At 42.0% G+C, this 19,934-nt stretch overlaps 1 protein-coding gene across 4 annotated transcripts in view; it reads left to right on the top strand.

Moving 5' to 3' along the window:
- Positions 1–19,934, top strand: part of BICDL1 (BICD family like cargo adaptor 1) — a 71,243-nt gene that overhangs the window by 1,379 nt on the left and 49,930 nt on the right. For all 4 annotated transcript variants that reach the window (XR_005589721.1, XM_039505794.1, XM_039505793.1 and 1 more), the window contains exon 2: positions 4,482–4,697. Coding sequence is in view for 3 of the 4 variants with exons in the window: in XM_039505794.1 (XP_039361728.1) it covers positions 4,482–4,697 (216 nt within the window). In the remaining variant the exon portion in view is untranslated. The remainder of the gene's footprint in view (positions 1–4,481; positions 4,698–19,934) is intronic.

The following is a 19,934-nucleotide window of genomic DNA, read 5'->3' as shown; positions in this document are numbered from 1 at the left end:
TCATCTGAGGTTAATTTCATAGTGGTTTTGTATAACCTGTATATAATTGGACACCTGGATAATCTACTGGAACATCTGGAACTGCATGAAGGCATTTCAGTTACAAATTATGCTCACCCACTGTCTTTAAAACATTTCTCTGGTGTGGTTGGTCTTCTAGAAAATAGTAATTCATAATACAGGTACCTTCCTTTCTCATGTTTACTGGAGATGAGGCACATGGTTATTATAAAGGGAGAACCCAAGACAGACCTGGAAAGGCCTTCAACAAGGCATCAACTGAAAATCCCCCAGGCTGATGACAGGAAAAAACCTATTTGGGAAAAAATTAATGATGCAATACAGGGAAAATATTCCTCTTTTTCAGTTTTGTTTACTGTGTAGAACTTTGAATAATTTGTACTAAATCAGACTACAACATAATGTGCTGAAAGGTCTGTGAAGTAGGTGCTGACCCTGCATAAGTAGGTAGAACAGTAGGTACATTTTAACTGTGGACACACACACTTTTTTTTTAAGTCTAGATTCAGGAATACTTCAGAATTGAAACTTAAAGTAGAAGGTACTGTGTACATAATCTTTGTGCCTTAGCAATTGGCTGTTATGGATAATGTATGCCAGCAGATAACCTTAATGTTAAATGTGTCTGTGAACTGTCTGCTTTGAAAATACCTATAAATAGCTGGGAAAAGCTGTTTGCTAGGAACTCAGTGGATTGAGCTATGTATTGATTTTTAGGTTGAAATGGAGTGATTATAAATGAAAGGGCTTGTACAGGCAGCTTCTCTTGGACATATTCTATTACACAACTATATAAAGTATTACTGTTACACCAGTTCTTTGCTTAGAGATTTACACTAGAAGTTTCTAATTCCACCAGTGAATATTGTTGAAAATACTAAACCCAGGGAACACCATTTTAGAGCTAGTTTGAACAGTGACAGATTAACATTCTAATTTGAAACCATTACCCAACACTGACCCTGTGTGTACACTTCAGTATATTCCTATCTTCCTTGTGGAGTCATATATCTTTGCAAATTCAAGAGGATTTGTGAATTTACTGTAAGTACCAAAGTTCTTTGTTCTGTGAGCTTTTTCATCCTAAAGGGATATCTGTCTTTTTGTTATTAAACCCTATACTTTACTATAGCCAATAACTTTATCTCCATAGTAAAACTTCTCAGTAATTTTACTCTTCTGATAGCAACAGTAGTGAAGGTGACATTTGTTCAAAATGTTGTTTAATTACACTATTTATTAGTTTAATGTTCCCCCACGTACATGTTTTTAATATTTAGCCCTTTTCACTCCCAGTGCATTAATAGTTAGATTTGCTTTTGCTTTAACCTAAGAGACATGGTATTTTGAGATAATATCTTGACTCTGTCATATCCTGGGACCAACATGGCTACACAATACTGCAAAAAACATTGATAATCCTGTGTTCATCAAGCTAAAAGTTAGTCTATTGAAAAACTTCCATTCACTTCAATGGGAGCAGGAGCAGACTGGGGGGCAGGGAAAGGAAAAGATCATGCTTATTTTATCCATTTCCCTATATTGCATTTTCTCTCTCTCTTTGTAGAATTTATTATTGCTGCTTTTTGAAACTGAGCTGTTAGCTGAGATCACCCTAGTTACAGTGTCACTCAGATTTACTGCTTTAAATAGCAAGTTTCAAGAAACATTTCCTCCTTTCCTCCCAAGTTAACTGTTCAGAGCTAATGCTGAGAATTCAGTGCAGTTTTTCCAGTGTATCCACTTCCCACCTAACAATGTACTGATCTGCTCTTCTGGAGTCACCAAAACAGCTATAAATCTATATGCGCTTTCTCTCTTGATTCTTTGCAGATTCATACGTTTGTTTTCCTCTGAAAACACACACACAATGCACAGTTAGCTCTTTGTTATCTCCAAAAGTGTTCTCTGTGTGTTTGATGGCCTGGTTACTAAGGTTCTGCATTTGGTACCAAGCACACCTACTTTGACAGAGACCTCTCAGTGCTGAGTCAGAGTTTACATTCATTTCCAGATATGGAATCCAGATCTTATAGTTGGGATGCTCTCTGAATCTCATTGTTATCCTCTGCAAAGGGTTAAAACAATTAATGCCTCTGTTCCTATTCTGTGTCCTTTCTCCAGCATTTTGCAGTGCAGCTTCTCATTGTCAACAAGGCAACCCCCACTTGCTCCTGCCTTTTTAAGTCAGGACAGACCCAACTCAGTTAATTGGATGAGGAAGCACACCTTTCAGAATAGAATAGAATTCAGTTCTGAGTAGAAATAAATGCTAGAAATGAAATATCAAGTAGAACAGTCTGTTCTTTCACTCCAGTCAGTACTAAATAGCATGGAAATGCACTAGAGATCTCCATCCAACTTACAGGACTCCAGGTTTGGGGAAGGATTGATTATAGGAAGAGTCTGTTATTGAGACAAAAAAAATTGTAAAAATGAAAAAAAAAATGGTAGAGACAAAACAAATCTAGTCAGCCCATCTTGGTGGATTCCACTCTTTTGACTCTGCAGTGGTTTCCCACAATACCTTTTGTTGTATCTCCTTCACCAGACAACTAGGCTAGAGCTATTTGGTCTTCCTGATAACTACATTCCCCGAATCAATGATTCCCATTGGCTGTACACCTCTTCCATCTATTTAATCTTTTTGTAGTAAATCAGCACAATATTTTAAAATAGTCATTTTGGTCCTGTATATAGGCTTACAGTTTGCTTCTGAATTATGTTCAATAGCTTTCTTTATACACCTGAGAATGTTGATTGTAATCTGTTTGCACTGCTTATACTCACCATGCTAAGGTTCAGTCTTCTATCCACAACACACACACCCATATCCTTCTGAACAGTGCTTAGCAATGAATGAGATATTGAACTATAAAGGAGGATATTTTTGGCTTGATGTGTGGGTATATACATGCATAACTCCCCCTCACCTGCTAAAATTAGAATATATCCCATAGACTGCAGGAACTGTAGCATCGTTAAAATAGTAGGAAACACGTTTCCTCGTGAGATTTTTCTAAAATCGAGATGGCAGTCTTCAGAGCAGGGACTGTCTTTCTTTATTCGGATGTACAGTTCCTGGCATAATGGGGGTCGATCCATGACTGAGACTCAGGTGCTAACACGGTACAGATAATTAAAGAATTAAAGACACCAAAGAAGCCACTCCACATAAATACTGTATGATTTTTCTCCCCATAGGTTTATGGACATGAAGGGAGGGGAGATAGTGACCTGTTCACTGTGGGATTGTGTCCTGGTTAAAATGGGGAATTGCTGTCTGTACTAATCCCAGTGGCCTCTTGTCCCATGCTGTCACATTTTCTTGAAAGGAGGACCACATTCAGGAGAAGAGGCATTGGCAGCATGGCTTCTGATGGAGCCAGCTTGCCATATGGGACAAAGGGACCCAGAGAGTAGCAAGAAGAGGCTGTCACTCTTCAGGATACCCAAGATTTCCCCAAGAATCTTGGAGCATCAACAGGAAAGGGCTTCACTCTGTGAACCAGTCTGCTGGCAAGCAAATGTGGCCTCTGTTACCCCAGAAACACTGTGAACTTGAGTTTTCCAAGCAACTTTAGCCCTCCTGGATTTTTCTGCAAAAGGGTATACTATGGAAGGAGATTGACCTAATTTTCAGCTCTACTTTAGCCGAGCCTCCATTTTTAGACCTTCAGTTAACTGGCCCTGCAAAACATGCAAATTATAATAGACTTCTAACTACCTGATTTTTACAAACAATTATTGTGGATGCAAAATTGTGCTTGCAAATCTAAAGTCAATTTCTGAAAATCTGGTTCTAAATATATGCATACATATATTAGGTACAGAAGTCACTTCACCAGTCACGGATACATCCCCCTCACCCCCTTTGGTGTGGAAAACAATAGTTGTTTTACAGCATGCAGTAATACTATGTACCCATTTAGGACAGAAAGAGCCACTTGACAAGAAGCATATTTTACTGCAGGGTGCCTAAAGCACCACAGAACTGGTTTTAAAGATCTCTGATTGTGAGAGCAGAACAAGAATGCCAGGATGGTACTAGATTGACCCCCCAAAAAATTGTTTGAGTTGACTCATGTTTGTCTAAATTATTAATTGGTCTGTGTGACCTAAATTTTCTGCTTATTGACATTCAGAGTCTGCTTTGCTGTTTCTTTGTACTCAAAACAAAATTTGGCATTTTTTACTTCCTCCATTTATCTACAAAGCACATGGACAGATTTATTATTGGAATAGGGAGAGATTTCACTACCCGTTTCTTGACTCTAATATAGATTTGCAAGTCATATAGAAGTAGCAAATTCTTGAATTGTGTTTGCTGCATGAACATACAGGGAGGCGCTGATGAAAACAGGAGGGATATCTGGGAATGGGGAATCTGGTAGGAACATGCAGCATCCTTTGGGTTTTTTTCTGCTTTCATAATCTTTTTCTTTCTTTCTATTACCTAGCATCTAGAGCAAGAGAAACACGAATTAAGGCGACGGTTTGAGAACAGAGAAGGGGAATGGGAAGGAAGGGTGTCCGAGTTGGAGAGCGATGTGAAACAGCTGCAGGATGAGTTGGAGAAGCAGCAGGTTCACCTTCGTGAAGCAGATCGAGAGAAAACACGAGCCGTCCAGGAACTATCTGAACAGAACCAAAGACTCTTGGATCAGCTCAGCAAGGTGAGGCCTTCTAGCAGGGACAGGGGCAGGGGAGGTGGAAGTCCCCCCGTCGTTAGTCAACTCTGTCATTCGGAAAAGTCTTGAACTCTTCTGTAATCAACCTTTTACACAAATGAGTGAGACCCTTCCCTTAAAAAAAAAATCTATTCCATGTCTCTGGTCAAACTAAATCAGTGCCCCTAACAAGATGTACTGTCCTTAAACTGTACTTCATACCCTGAAAATGGGCTCTTCCAGGTGATCCACAACACAATCACATATTGTTAGTTGTGGAGTCAAGGCTGTTTTCTATTTATTTTATGGATATTTTTCATCCAACTTCTCTTTTCCTCTCCAGGAACTTAAATCAGACTTCTAAACAGCTATCAGCTTGAAGTGTCATTAATATTTTACTATATGTAGGGCAAGACTAATCTACTGTCAATTTAATGATGACACCAAAGGCCCAATTCTGCCTCTAGTTATCCAGGTGTGACAGTTATTGAGCTAAATGGTATCTATACTGTTAGAACTGAGGGCAGAATTGGTCACCCCGAGATCATGCACTCACTGAGGCAAATTCTGTCCATGGGTAAACATACAAAACCCTACTAACATCTTTGGGGTTGCATGATTTTTACTAAAGGCATAATTTGGCCCACTGCATGAAGGAGGATTGAAAATTGAAAACTGGGATGAGAATTTTTTCTAGATTGAATGCATACCTTCAATAATTTAAAGAAGGATGATTAAGGGTTGTCAAGCCCAACAACTAACCTGTCTTAGAACATTAAGAATCTGTATCTTTTGTCCTCCTTTATTCCATGGTACTCCCAGAGAATCAACAGAAATCTAACAGTCTGTATGGTAGTACCCTTGCAAGAATGTCTCATGTGAATGTGGTAAATTACTCCAGCATATCAAGTGCAGTACTTGGAGCAGCACAGTGCACTGTGTAGATTCAGGCTAAAGATCCAGAACTGGGGTCAGTAGGGAAGCAGCAGCTCAAAGTGTTGGCTTGGGCCAGGATTTCCTTGTCTAGAGCTGATAGGAACACAGTAGTTGGTGAAGGGAAAAATAAGACCTGAGCCACAGTGCTGGCACCCGGAGAATATCAGTAGCTGGACACAGGGGCTCTGGCTGCAGCTGTGCATTTACTGTGTCTTTTTGCATATGTAGCTTCTGCAAGGTCTCTGTATGAGAGAAAATATTATCTTGTGGTTAAGGCATTGGATTGCAACATGGGAAATTATGGGGTTTGTTCCTAGCCCTGCCACAGATTATGTGTGTGGCATTGGGCAAGTCACTTAATGTTTTATTTCCCCATCTGTGGTTTTTCTTTTTAATTGGTATAATAATCCTTTCCTAGCTCCTTGGGTGTAGAGGAGAAATTCATTAATGTTTGTGAAGTACTCTCATACCACAGTGATAGGGCTATCTAGAATCTGCTCTTTGTAGCATACACTGACAATTCTGTCAAGGAGAGAGATGAATCCATGGCTGAGATCTTCATCTAGGACTAGAGAGACATTCTGGAGATTAGGTTTGATATTGCAGGGGGTAGAGGCTTAGGACTTCACATGAGTCAGGCTGTGAACTTAATCCCAGTCAGATTTCTGACAGCTTCAGGACCACTTTCCACTGCCATGCTCTTTTCACGGCCAGTCATTAAGACAATTACATAAAGGATTGTAGCTTGCAGGCATCATAACAAGCTGAAAGACAATTCAAGAAAGGACAAACCTTTTCCTTGGGCTTTGGGCCACACAGGATTATAATTGTATAGTGTCTATAGTGTAGGAACACCTAGAGCCTCCACTAAGTCGGGGCCCCATTGCACTGTACAAACATGGCATATGGCAGTTCCTTTTCTAAAGAGTCACAGTGTTCCACCACCATCCAAGTCCTAACTGGTCTTTTTGCTCCTTTAAATCCCTGCTACTTCCAGAGATCTATGCTCGGTGTCCCTCCTAACCCATTTCTACAGAACCTGTGTGTCCCACAAAGACACTGGAAGAGGAGGGGCCACTCATCTCTTTAGAATGTCAGTCTTGGTGCTGAACGTCACATATGCAGTGACAATCAGCCCCCTTCTTAGAGATAAAGAGTGTGGATTTATGGAGAGAACTTATTGGGTGAACTTCAGATACTAGTAAGCAATGTAGTTCTCAGCATTTCAGTTTGGCACCTGTGCAACACTTCCTGACATTTAATATACATCTTATATCATCATCTTTTGTTATAAGTTCTTACTGGGATGAAGCCATGGGAATCTTGGTAAATCGCAGTTGAAGTGCCAGGGTCTAATAGCCTGAAATCAGATTGTTGCTCGTTATCCAATTTTTGTTTTTTAATCTAAGCCTGATTAGTATATGGATGAGTGACTACCTAAGAATGCTTAGTGTTCTACATTTGTTGTTCCTCTGTAATCTAACTGTTGCGCTTAATGATCCCTTATCTTATTCTGAAGATATATATGTGATATCTGACCTGGTAGAATTGCTTTGCAGTGTTATGTGAGTGACCTGGGTTTGATTCCTGTTCATGTTATTTCCTAGGCTTTCAGTGAATATAACAAAAAAAAACCAAAAAAACACTAGCCTGCAGCAGCCATGGTGCTGGGACTCTCATGAGCTAAGCAAGCTTAGGTCTGGTCAACTGGAAGACATCCAGTGAAAAAAGATTCTAGGAAAAGGTGTGTCTTTTGCGATCTTGAGCGCAGGTACTATATAAAGGCTTACTGTAGTGCTGGTTGTAGGTTTTCACATGCCTTTTTATTCTGTGTGTTTTAATAATTTCTTCTTCCAAAAGAGATTCATATGCAATAATGTTAATGCAACAATAAGGTGGAAGCTTTAATTGCATAATAATTCAGAGCAAAGTTTTCCACAGCTGCCTTAACTCTGCCCCCTTGAATATTTCTGTCCCATTAGGGTCTTTAATTAGAAGATAATAAAATAAAATCTTGCATTGCAATACAAAATGGTACATATTTTATGTGTATCTAAAGATATAGGGATGAAAGATTATATATGTCATTTACTAAATAGCATCTTGTTGCCAAAGCATTACATTACTTTGTATTGCTTTTTAGCCCTAGCTTTCAACATTAACAGAGCCCTACACTGGCTCTGGAGTAGCTAAAGGACATAAGCAAGATGGTCTTGTGGCTAAAACACAGGACTGCAAGTCAGACGATCTGTTCGTAGTTTTGCTGTAGACTTTAGCTCTCTGTACATCAGTTTTCCCGCATCTGTAAAACTAAAGATATTTTCTTTCCTCACAGGGGTGACGAGAGGATAAATTAATGTTTGTAAAGTGATTTGAGATATTCAGATGAGAAAGTAGTATAGGTGTGTATAGTTCTACTAATAACAGTTAATATTATTATATTACGGGCACTTAACCTACCCTTGAAATGCAGCTCCTTGGGGGATGCAGTAGCTGTTTGTAACAAAACAGAGCAACACTACTCAGCAGCTTAAAATGGGAAATGGAAACAGAATATTGTATCCTTTTGAAATTCATGGAGAACTTAGGTAAGCAGTATTGAGATCATAATGAAAGACTATTGTGATACATTAAAAAAGTGAAAGTTTAAGGTCTCCACAACAACCGTACCTCTGAATTTCCTGATTTGTGATTAAAATCTCAGTTGTGTGTTGGATTAATTCAACATACAAAGTATTATTGTAAGACATCTAGTACAGGCCCCAACATGAGGTAAAGGAGAATATCGGTTAGCAGTAAAATGTCTGACACATAGTTGATTAGTTCTGATTCTGCCTAAATGCAGGGGAGAGGTATGCATCAATATAACTTAGAAATTCATTATAATATTTGTTTGTTTAAGTATGATGTATAGGAGACAAAGGATGGTCCTGTGGTTAAGGCACAGGCTCATTACATCCAAGTTCAGGTCCACCACACGTTCTCTCTGTGATCTTGGGCAAGGTGCTTAACCTATCTCAGTTCCCCATCTGTGAAATGGGGATAATGCTCCCTTTCTCCTACACTTCCTATCTTGTCTATTTAGACTGTAGGCTTTCTGGAGCAGGGACTGGCTCTTCCTATGTGTAGCTAAAGCAAATAACAGAGACCCCGATCTCTGTTCAGGCCTGTAATTGCTTCTGTAATATAAATAATAAGGACCTTCTACTTAGAATGAGAGAAAGTATTAGCTGTCAGGAAGTGATTGAAGGAATCTTTGTGTTGTTTCTGAAATAGGTTTTTCCAGATGGCTTTCCCACATACTTCCAGCTACCAAGCAATGGACTGCTGAAGCCTACAGTTTGGATGAGGCTGCATCTACAGTTTGGATGAGGCTGTATCATTCCCAGTTTAAGTTAAGCTTCTTTTACAGTACATGGAGCATTAAGAAGTAATTTAACAACATCAAGCTCCAGTAGTTTTTGCAATGAAAATCTGTTCTCTGGGGCAGGAAGAAGTGTGTATTCTCTTGTGTTCCTGGAATACAGTGTTTAGAGAAAGTGAAGTCTTAGGTTGCCTTGGTTTCCCTCTAGGATAGTTCTTCAGTAGAGTCACTGTAGATTTTATATTCTGACAACATTTGCTGCTGACATGGTGTTATAATGAATGAGCTATTTCAATCAATCCCTCTAGCGTAGAGAGAAAAAAACTTGGGGAAGATCAGCTTCAAGTACAAGTCTCCAGCGCAGGTTTTAGTTACTAGCCACATGCCATCCTTTCGGTGACTAATCTGTCTCAATTTTTAAATGGGTGTTTTCCTCTTCAGATTCTGTATTAAGAGATGGAAGCTTCATAGGAGTGGAAGCAGGGGTGAAAGTAACTTAAAAGTAAAAGTCTCCAGGCCTCTGGCAGAAGGGGCGGGGCTGGGGGTCAGCCTCCCACAGCCAGTGCTGCCTGTCCTGCACCGCCCGGGGCTCTGGCTGCGATTTAAAGGGCCCAGGGCTCAGGCCGCTACCATGGTAGTGACAGCGGCAGCCAGGAATCCCAGGCCCTTTTAAATTGCGGGGCCCTTGGGCAGCTGCCCCTTTTGCCCCCCCTTCCCGGCGGCACTGGGGGGAAGGGGGAGCAAAAAGGGGCAGTGGTGTTAAAGCTCTGCCGTGGCAGCTTTTTAACGTTGGCTGTGTATGGGCCCGTACCAGCGGCCACTTCTTCTGGGTACGCTGTACTGGCCCGTACCAGCCCACTTTCACCTCTGAGTAGAAGTGAAGGTCTCTTCTTGCCTTTTGCCTTCCTTTGCTTGGAGCGAAATGCTTTTATTCCAGAGTTGCAGGCCAGATAATATCCTCTCTCAACCACTTCTATTGAGTACCTTTTCTGGCTACCCTTGCCCTACTCAGAGCAGCGTGGAGTTTTCTGTTTGCAGTTAGTAAGCTGAAGGGTTTTTTAAATGTTTCTATTGGTTCTGGCAGGTAATTTATCTAGGTTCACATATACATAATAAGTTGGCTTTGCAGAGTGCATTTCCAGCTCTGGCATTGTGGCTAATTATTAGGGGAAACAGGTTGGGCCAAATACATCCCTGGTGTAATTCCATTAAGTTGTAGTGACATTACACCAGGAATGAATTTGGTCTATAGCATTCTAATAACTTATTCTATAAACATATGTTTAATAGAAGCCTCTTAGGTCTCTGGGAGATGTGGCACCTACCCAGGGACGGCTCTACAGTTTTGGCCGCCCCAAGCAGTCATGCGCGGGAGGCGCCCCGGAGCCACGGGAGCAGCGGACCTCCCGCGGGCATGACTGCAGAGGGTCCGCTGGTCCCGCGTGGCCCGGCTGGACCCCCCGCGGCTGCGGACGGTTCGCGGATCCCGCGGCTCCGCTTGAGCTGCCGCAGTCATGCCTGCGGGAGGTCCAGCCGAGCCGCGGGACGAGCGCTCTCTCCGCAGTCATGCCTGCGGCAGGTCCGGTCGTCCCGGGGCTCCGGTGGACCTCCCGCAGGCATGACTGCGGCAGGTCCGCTGGCGCAGCCTGCCGCCCCCTAGATTTGGCCGCCCTAGGCACCAGCTTGTTTTGCTGGTGCCTAGAGCCACCCCTGCACCTACCCTCTGTTACTAAGTCAGCTCAGACTAGCACAGATTTTTGAAAACAGGAGAGCAAACTTCCTCAGCCCTGGAAGGATCTTCCTGTGAATTACCAGTTCTGCATCCTGGGGCTTGCAAGTTAATCACTGATTTGTTTTTTAAAGTACTGTTTTAATTTTGTTGTGGCTAGAATTGTTTTAATGAAGCAGCAATCAGCTGCCTGCTACTGAAGCTTTTGTATTGAATCTTCACACAGGAGGCTCGACAGCAAGGGTGGGCAAACTACGGCATGGGGACCACATCCGGCCCTCCAGATGTTTTAATCTGGCCCTCGAGCTGCAGCCAGGGAGTGGGGTCAGGGGCTTGCCCCGCTCCGTGTGGCTCCCAGAAGCAGTGATATTTCGCCACTCCATCTCCTATGCGTAGGGGCAGCCAAGGGGCGCCACATACTGTTCCCATCCCAAGTGCCACCCCCGCAGTTCCCATTGGCTGGGAATCATGGCCAATGGGAGCTGCAGGGGCAGTGCCTGTGGACAGGGCAGCGCGCAGAGCTGCCTGGCCTCGCCTCCGCCTAGGAGCCAGGGGGTGGGGGGACAGGGACATGCCACTCCTTCTGGGAGCTGATTGAGATAAGCATCACCTGCAGTCTGCACCCCTGACCCCGTGCTACACCCCAGCCTCCTGCCCTAGCCCTGATCCCTCTCCCACCCCCAAACCCCTTGGTCCCAGTCCAGAGCACCCTCCTGCACCCCCAACCTCTCATCCCTAGCTCCACCCCCAGAGCCCGCACCCCCAGCTGGAGCCCTCACCACCCCAACCCCTTGCCCCAGCCCAGAGCCCCCACCTGCACCCTGAACTCATTTCTGGCCCCACCCCAGAGCCCTCACCCCCCAGCCAGAGTCCTCACCCCCTTCCGCACCCCAACCCCCAGTTTTGTGAGCATTCATGGCCCACCATACAATTTCCATATGCAGATGTGGCCGTTGGGCCAAAAAGTTTGCCCAACTCTGATCTACAGGTATACATTGCCTGTGGTTTGAGCATTGGCCTGCTAAACCCAGGGTTGTGAGTTCAATCCTTGAGAGGGCCACTTAGGGATCTGGGGCAAAATCAGTACTTGGTCCTGCTAGTGAAGGCAGGGGGCTGGACTCGATGACTTTTCAAGGTCCCTTCCAGTTCTAGGCGATAGGATATCTCCATTAATTAATTAATTAAAGTGATGCAAAGTTGGGTTCAGAGCCTGAAGGTCACCTGACCTGAGTCAGTGCATCGTGATAAGTCTTGTTCTGATATACTGCATAAGTAATAGGGGACACATGTCTGCCTAGACATGGGGCCGAGAGTAAGATTGTAAAAGTCAAAGGGTCTGATCCAAGCCCACCGAAAGACTCCCATTGACTTCATTGAGCTTTGGCTCAAGCCCTTCATGAATTGTATGGGACTGTTTGGCTGCCCCACCATTCCCCGATAGCTAAAAATCCCCACATCATTTACAGGACCCTGTTTATTCCGTGCACATGGAATTTTCTGCAGAATACACTGTGCCAGGAAAGGCTTCTGATTAACACCATAGCAGTGACTCCAAGATAATAATCCAGCTTCTTACCATATCATGACCAGATTATTGGGACTTTTCTCTACTAAAGCTGTAAATGTGGGACATCACACAGCTGTGTGTTCTTCCCTGGAAAGCTCTGCACGAAGTTGATTCAGTGCCATAGATGGATGCTAAGAAACATGCACTTGTTGTCTGTCTAGAAAGGCAATAGTGTTCAGAGAGAGATGCAGAGAAGTTTTAAGGTTATAAACTGCTTTAATGACACTTTAAGATCACTGTAGATCTCTCCCTATTGGTGTGCTTAACAAAGGCTCGCTGCTGGTTACATGGGGGAATGGCTTCATTATCTAAACCTCTAGTTTGAAATAGCTAGATTGCTTGTAACCACAAGTTTGAATTCCAGGAGGGTCAGATTATTTTCCTCAAAATCGAGGGTTAAACAAATTCAGTAAACTGCAATCAGATGAATTGCAGCTCAGACCTTTAAAGTGAGGGCCTGTCTGTTCACTCTGGGCATTCAGGATCCCATGGCCCTTGATGTAAATTTACAGTTTTGTCCTAGTTTTCTTAATCAAAATGTCACTTGCCTCCCTATTTGTCAGCAACAAGTGATTTTCCTCTCTCGGAGCCCCTACGGGCACATCTTTTAACGCCATTGAAATATACTTGGGGAAAGCTCTTAATGTCAGAGGGGAGAAATTATTTTAACAAATTTAACAGAGGGTAGCTGGCCTGCGTGCACAGATAGCTACTCCCTTCATCCCAGCTGTGGCTGAATTTCAGGGGTATTGCATATATGGATTGAGGTTGGGTGAAGTGTTTCAGGATGAAAGGTACTACAGCTATAAGGTGCTATTATTTTCATAAGCCCTAGGTATGATAACAACTAGGAAAATGCTGCACCCTGCTTTGTGGTAAAGGAGAGAGAGAGAGAGAGAGAGAGAGAGATCGGCAGATTTTATAGGATGAAGTTCTAGGGGAGGATTGTTTAGTGTTTGCTGATTGTAGTAGGGGTGTTTTCCATCCTCATCCCTCCACTGAGCATCATTGGGGTGGGGGAATGTTGGTGTTTTCCCATCTGATGCCTGCAGCAAGGCTTTACGGGGGTGAGAGGGGACTCGACTCAGCGTCATCCCAGCTTTTGCCGGGGGATGATCAATCTCACTCTACGCTGTCTATTTGCCATTTCCAGAGCTGCTGAGCAGCCCCGTCACCAGTTGCTAGGCTACAGCATATTACATTGTCCCAGTCTGGTGATGTTGCCATGGTGACAGGGTTGTTATTCCACTTGTGAGTCCGCTGCGGTCAGGCTGCAAGTGCAGGGAAGATGCAGTTGTGACGTCTAAACTGGTCAGTCAGGAACTATCTGACATCCCTTTTAAATGAATAGCTACAGGGAAGTGGCACACTCCCATCTCCTGAATTAGACATGTGCATGTTGTAGGGCTGCATCTGAAAACAGGTTCTCCTTGATTTGCTTTAGGCTTCCAGAAATTGTCATGGAGATTTGTCAGCCCAAGAATGAAAGCCCATACCTTATTGTAACAGGTGATGAAGAACAAAATATTTTATTCACCTGTTAAAAGTAGTTATTTGGTCCAGGCAAATGGCCAAGTGGAATTTAGCAAGGCTCACCTTACTGAAATACATTGATAAAATGCATTTTTCCCCCACCCACAACAAAGAAGGTGGTGAATTTCTGTGTCTGTATGTGTGTGTGTGTATATATATATATATATATATATATAAATACATACAATAAATCTTATTAAGCCTGGGATAAGAAGGTGCAAATTCTTTCACTTAAGTGAGAGCTGCACCAGCTTATATACTAAATTCAGCCTGATATAAGTGAGATACGAGACAAGTGCCTTTGCTCCAAGAATCCTAGTGCTGAGCCAACAAGCCTCACAGCATTTCTATAGTCCCTATTTTGTAGGCAGGGGAAACCAAGGCACAAAATGGTGGCAGTAGCTTGCCCCAACTGTCACAGCACAACATTTTCAGAAGTGGTGATGAACGTGGGACTCCTGATTCCCACTCTCCTGCCTTGTGCGCAGCCATTGCCTCCTTTGGGGTATGCCCCATCTGAGTGCTAGTTTCCAAAAGCAGGTATATCACATACATAAGTTGTAGGGTAGTTCATTGATAAATGGCCATAACTAGAGCTCACTGGCCTCTCATACTTTAGATAGCTGTTGGAGAGATAAATCTGGATCTGGGCTTAGAGTTTGGTGCTGAAATCTCAGCTGTTTGAGTTTTTGCCCCAGAATGATGGAAGTTGCATAGGATGATCTGGCTTTCAGTTTTCTACCCCCTTGAGACATCTGGAAAATATGCCCTTTCTGGATTCTGACCTGCTACCAAAACTGAATTGGGTTTTGACCTGACAATTTCCCATTGGCTCTCTCATTCCAAAGAAATTCAGCACTTCTAATTTGAATCCATGTCTAATTTTAATGTTTAGAGTGATTGTTTTGTGCAGCAGCTCAGATGTGGGTAGGAAATGAAATCTTTAAAATATTTGTTTATTCATACTTGCAGCTGTAAATCTGCTCCAGCAGAGTCTAGAAAACTGTGATAGTGTCTAGTCCACACATTGCAATTCTAGCTGAAACCAGGGCTATTCAAAAAAACTCAGCTTTGTAAACATCTCTATGGAAGAACCTACTTAGAGCATTTGACCTCTAAAGAGCCTCTAGATCTATATCTTAGAGTAAAGGCCTTTTAAAAAAATTTTTTATTAAACTAGCCATTTAAAAATAGCTTACTACACAAAAGTTCGAGAGAGAGTGAGGTCTCCTTTCCATTGGCTTTATTAAATGAGCGCACTTAGTGTTCTATTTACTTATGAAACACAAGAGTCATCTTGCATGAAGACCAAACCTTTAATAAATTGTTTGTATAGAATCATGTTTAGCAATGTATCATACATCTTATTTGAAAGACCTATAGGATTAACTGGAGCTTTTTACAGACCTTTGATACATGTTCCACAACTATTTAAATGTAGAACTGAATTGAGCTCAGTTAGACCAACATATTGGCAACACTAATTGTGGCACAGAAAGACAAGACAGTTCCTGGGTAAGACTGCCAGCATACACTTGACTGAAAGTGCACGGCGCTGTCACTTTTGAATGGTGCAATTTGGGAGTGGGTGGGTTGTGAGGCTAATTTTTCTTTAAATGTTACTGGTATTGCAGTCTGACAGGTTTCTATTGTGCATCTGAAAAACAAACTGCATGCAGAGGAAGATGAGGTGGGAAAGGAGTCTGATACAGATTTTATAGAACAAAATGAAATGCGTGGGGACACAAGTAACTTGCATGGATAGTGGTAGCTTATGAGTAGAATCTGAATATAGAAAAGTGAACACTTCAAGCTAATGACAAAACTGACCTGGTGCAATTTCTTCATGGGGTCAGAGCTCAGAACCCAGCCAGTAGAAAACATTGCAAAGACAGTTTTGCTCACCTCCATGTGGAAGAAGTGCTGACACATGAGCTTCATGTACTAACTCTGGTGGGAGTTGTGTCCAGCCCTTCTTGATGGCTAGAAGGATTGCCATGATGCAAGGTCCAGAGAAGGGGGATGGAAGAGATCAAAACTAGGAGGAGAACCCCCAGTGGGAGCAAAGTTCTAACGCTTTGGTAACTACTCCCTAAAACACTCTAATTGTCTATCTTTGACATTTAAATTAAACATTTAAGAAAAAACTACTGAATTTTCCATCTTTTGCACAGGTCATGATGTATATGAAGATAAGTCACAAGAAAAAACTGTTTATATATCTGGCACAGGAATTTTCTCCACCAATATACAGGCACTTAAAATATGTCATTCACATCTGAACTTGCCCTTCATATAGCAATTAGTGGATCCATTTGGAAGATCATGAACAGTAGTACTGTAGTTTGCTCTGAAGCAGGTGTTGTGAGCCAATCACTGGTTCCCCTTAGCTTCCTGGCCATTACATCATCATCTTCTCCCAGACACATCCCTTCCTACCTTATCACTTTCATCCAAGTTCTCTAAAACCTATTCTGGACTCAGCTATTCTGAACATTCAAGCTGCTATGCGTTTTTCTCTTGCCCCTCAAAGGCTTATTTTTCCCTGGTATGCCCAAAACCTCCTTGTTTTCCCCTCCCAAAATGGCTAATTTCAGAGTTAGATTATATTAGCCTGGGGCTGATTGTTAATTAACCTTACCTAACTGATGTTTACCCGTAAACAGACGCAAGACCATGTTCTCTACTCTCATTTACTTTGGTGAGGCTGATCTCAGACTTCAGTGGTGCAGTTGAGGAGAGAGAGTTTGGCCCCATGTGTCAGTCATTTTAGTCAGGGAAAGTTTTCCCAGCATGAATCTGCTTCCAAAATTCATGTCCATTTTTGTAGGTTATTAGGGGGCAGCCACTTTCAGGAAACTAGTTTTGTTTAGCACCACATTTAGTTTAAGTTGTTTGTTTGCCTGTTCTTTTCCAAAAAGGGTGGTAGCCCACAAACTCAGATGGGGATAATAGCACTTCCCTATCTCACAAGATTAATATATTAAAGGCTGTGAGGTGCTCAGATATTTTGGTAATGGGGTCATATACTCATCCGATGAGGGCCTTATAAGTACTTGATACATTTTGCCATAGATTAGAATCTTACATAGATTCTAGTGCAACACCAATAAGATGATGCATTGGGAGACCAAGAGGAAGTATTGGTTTCAAACAATTTTTTTAATTCTCCTCTTGATCTCCTGGATATATATTATATATAATGCACATAAATTCCTTAACCTATAAGCACTAGGAGAAAAGGCTATGTATAAGCCATTTTGAGGCTTCAGTTTAGAAAATTTAGTGACCCATCACCCTTCCTGAGCAGTGAAACTGCAAGACAATATTCAAGAATTAATGGAAGAACACAATACAAAAGATGATTTATGCATAGACTGATACCCATCATTATTGCAGTGGGAAATTACATGGACAACTTGACCTAGAATCATAGAATGTCAGAGTTGGAAGGGACCTCAGGAGGTATCTAGTCCAACCCCCTGCTCAAAGCAGGACTAATTCCCAACTAAATCATCCCAGCCAGGGCTTTGTCAAGCCTGACCTTAAAAACCTCTAAGGAAGGAGATTCCACCACCTCCCTAGGTAACCCATTCCAGTGCTTCACCATTCTGAGTAGTTTGTGATTGAGTTAGTAGTAGGATTAAAGAACACAGCAGTTACACAATCTTGCTGGATTTTTACCTATAACTATTAATGACACGTTTGCCTTTAAATCGGAGATATTCAAAAACCAGGCGCATAGCTCCAGGGTACACCTACAGGCATGCCGGCCAATCCAGGAGGAAGATTTTTTTAACCTTTACACCAAAGATATTATGCAGGGGACAATGAAGAGACAGCCTATAAACTAAGAAAGACATCTCAAAGAAGTCACAATGAAACTAGTATTTTTATATACACAACATGGACATTGTGATAAGTTCAGTATTCTTTGGACAAGCAGAATTTGTCTAAAAGTGCCCTGAAAAGAAAGGACATTGCAATTGTGCCCTTTTGTTTCATAATATAAAATAGGGTCTAAAAGATATTGGGATATTTCTTCAAAACAAGGTTTGTTTTCTTTTAGAAATTCAGGTCCTTTTACCTTGGAAGATTCTGTGATGAGTGGAGAACTAGTGAAGTGACCTTACAAGAACTGTGCATGAAAGACTAGCAATTGAGGATGGCCTTTAGACAAAATTCTTTGTTTTGTGAACATGTAGTTAACTACGACTAACATTTTGGAGAAAGGAGGTCCATTGTCAAAGATACAATCACCTTGCTCCATTAGTCATCTTATGAAAGCTTAACAATAGACTTCATCTGAAATATCCATCTGATCCTTCAGCAAAACCCATAGATCAGAGTCGACATTCCAGAAAGTTCCAAGATAAAAAAAAGTCGGGGTAGAGGGGTGGAAACAACTTATCAGCCCTGTCATAAAGATGACTTTCCTTTAACAAAAATTTAAAGGAATAGAGTTGAGTGGTTTAAAAGGACATGCGCTTTGGAAATATTTTGTCCAGCCAAGCTGAGAGTAAAGTATGCAGGCATAAAGCATCTCTTTCCTGGGATGTAAGAGTGAATGGAAATGCAGGGAAAGGTTCCAAGGCAGATTGTTCCACCAGCTCTTGAGGAATATTATAAGCCCTCTAGAGCAGCTTCATTTTACTTCTGACTCATTTACATGAAGCGACAAGAAAAATGTTCCTAAAATGTCAGTTATTCTAAAAGTTAACAGGTTGAGTCTCTTTAATAAACATTGTGTTAAGTAGCTTTTATAAAGGTGCAGCATGTTACTACATTCACTGCAGTTAATAGTGTCAGTCTGCCTTTGTCTAGAAAAATGTAGATTTCTATTGACTGTTGTACTTCATGGGCTAAGTGTTTGTTCCTTGCTGCCTGTCGCACTCTTTTCTCTTCTCTTCCCCTTAGCATGAATGGCCAAAAAAAAAAAAACAAAAAAACAGTTAGCTAAATGGTTCTGATTTAAATACCAGATTAATATCTCAAGCCTATAAAGCCAAGGACAGCTAGTTTATGGAGACTGGTCACTAAAGAAAATGATTGTTGCAGCCGTACCACCTCTCCTTGGGACCTCTTAGAAAGTGGTAAGTGAGATTTAAAAAAACACCCTCAGTACTGAATCACTGTCCCACTATGGCATTAGGAAGCTCTGCCCTGTTCAAGGTCAAGCTTTTTGAGGGAGGCTAGTCTAGTGGTTAGGTCACTAGCCTAGGACTTGACACATGGGTTCAAGTCCTTGCCTTGCCACCAGCTTCCTATATGACCATGGGTGAGTCATTTAGCCTCTTGTACCTCTTTGCCCATTTGCAAAATGGGGATAATAGCACTGCCCTGCCTCAAGGGAGTGTTGAAAGGATAATACATTCAAGATTGTGAGGTGCTCAGATCCTGATAATGGGGACATATCTACTTTAAGTAGATCTTTTGGAAGAGATACAAAACAGATTCTGCCTGCTTGTTGTTGTGAAGCTTCTTCTAGACCCAGTAAGGTCTATTGCTAGACTCCATCTGCAACTCTGGCTCCTTTTCCTCATTCTGTTTCAGAGCAAAAACCAGCCTTCTTTAGGGCACTTGTATCTGAAGTAGTGGGTGCCTATAAAGCCTACATCAGAGATGCTGAGGCACATATTTTGGCTAAAAGGATGCACACACACACAAAAGGAAAATTAGCTTTTTAAACCTTTAAAAGCCAACTCCTAGAGAGTTTGAGATTAAATATCTGAAGTTAAAAATTCAAAATAACCTGCCTCAAGACACTTCACTCCTGCCTCCACATTGTGGATCAGATTTTATGGCCTTCACAAAAGGTGATGCTTCCAAGGGATGCATTGTTTGTTCAGAATAACGGACATTTATTGGACATGAATTCCAAAGAGGTGAATGGAAAAGGACTTGTTTTATAGGACATGAAGAATTGAGGGCTAGATGAGAACCCTGATCAGTAGTCAGCTGAGTCCAGTGACCCTGCCCAGTGTTTAAACTACTGTGTAAAGCTGACTTTGGGTCTAGCCCCCTTGTTTGAACCCCCTTAAAATGGAAGGAGTGAGGGGGCACTGAGATTAGCAGCTATTGCTATGAGCCTTCTGAAAAGCTCCTCCTAACTCA

Source organism: Mauremys reevesii, linkage group 18 (assembly GCF_016161935.1).
Source record: "Mauremys reevesii isolate NIE-2019 linkage group 18, ASM1616193v1, whole genome shotgun sequence".
Classification (NCBI taxonomy): Eukaryota; Metazoa; Chordata; order Testudines; family Geoemydidae; genus Mauremys; species Mauremys reevesii.
Note: the sequence above shows the minus strand (reverse complement) of the source record. Positions and strands in the feature narration are given on the sequence as shown.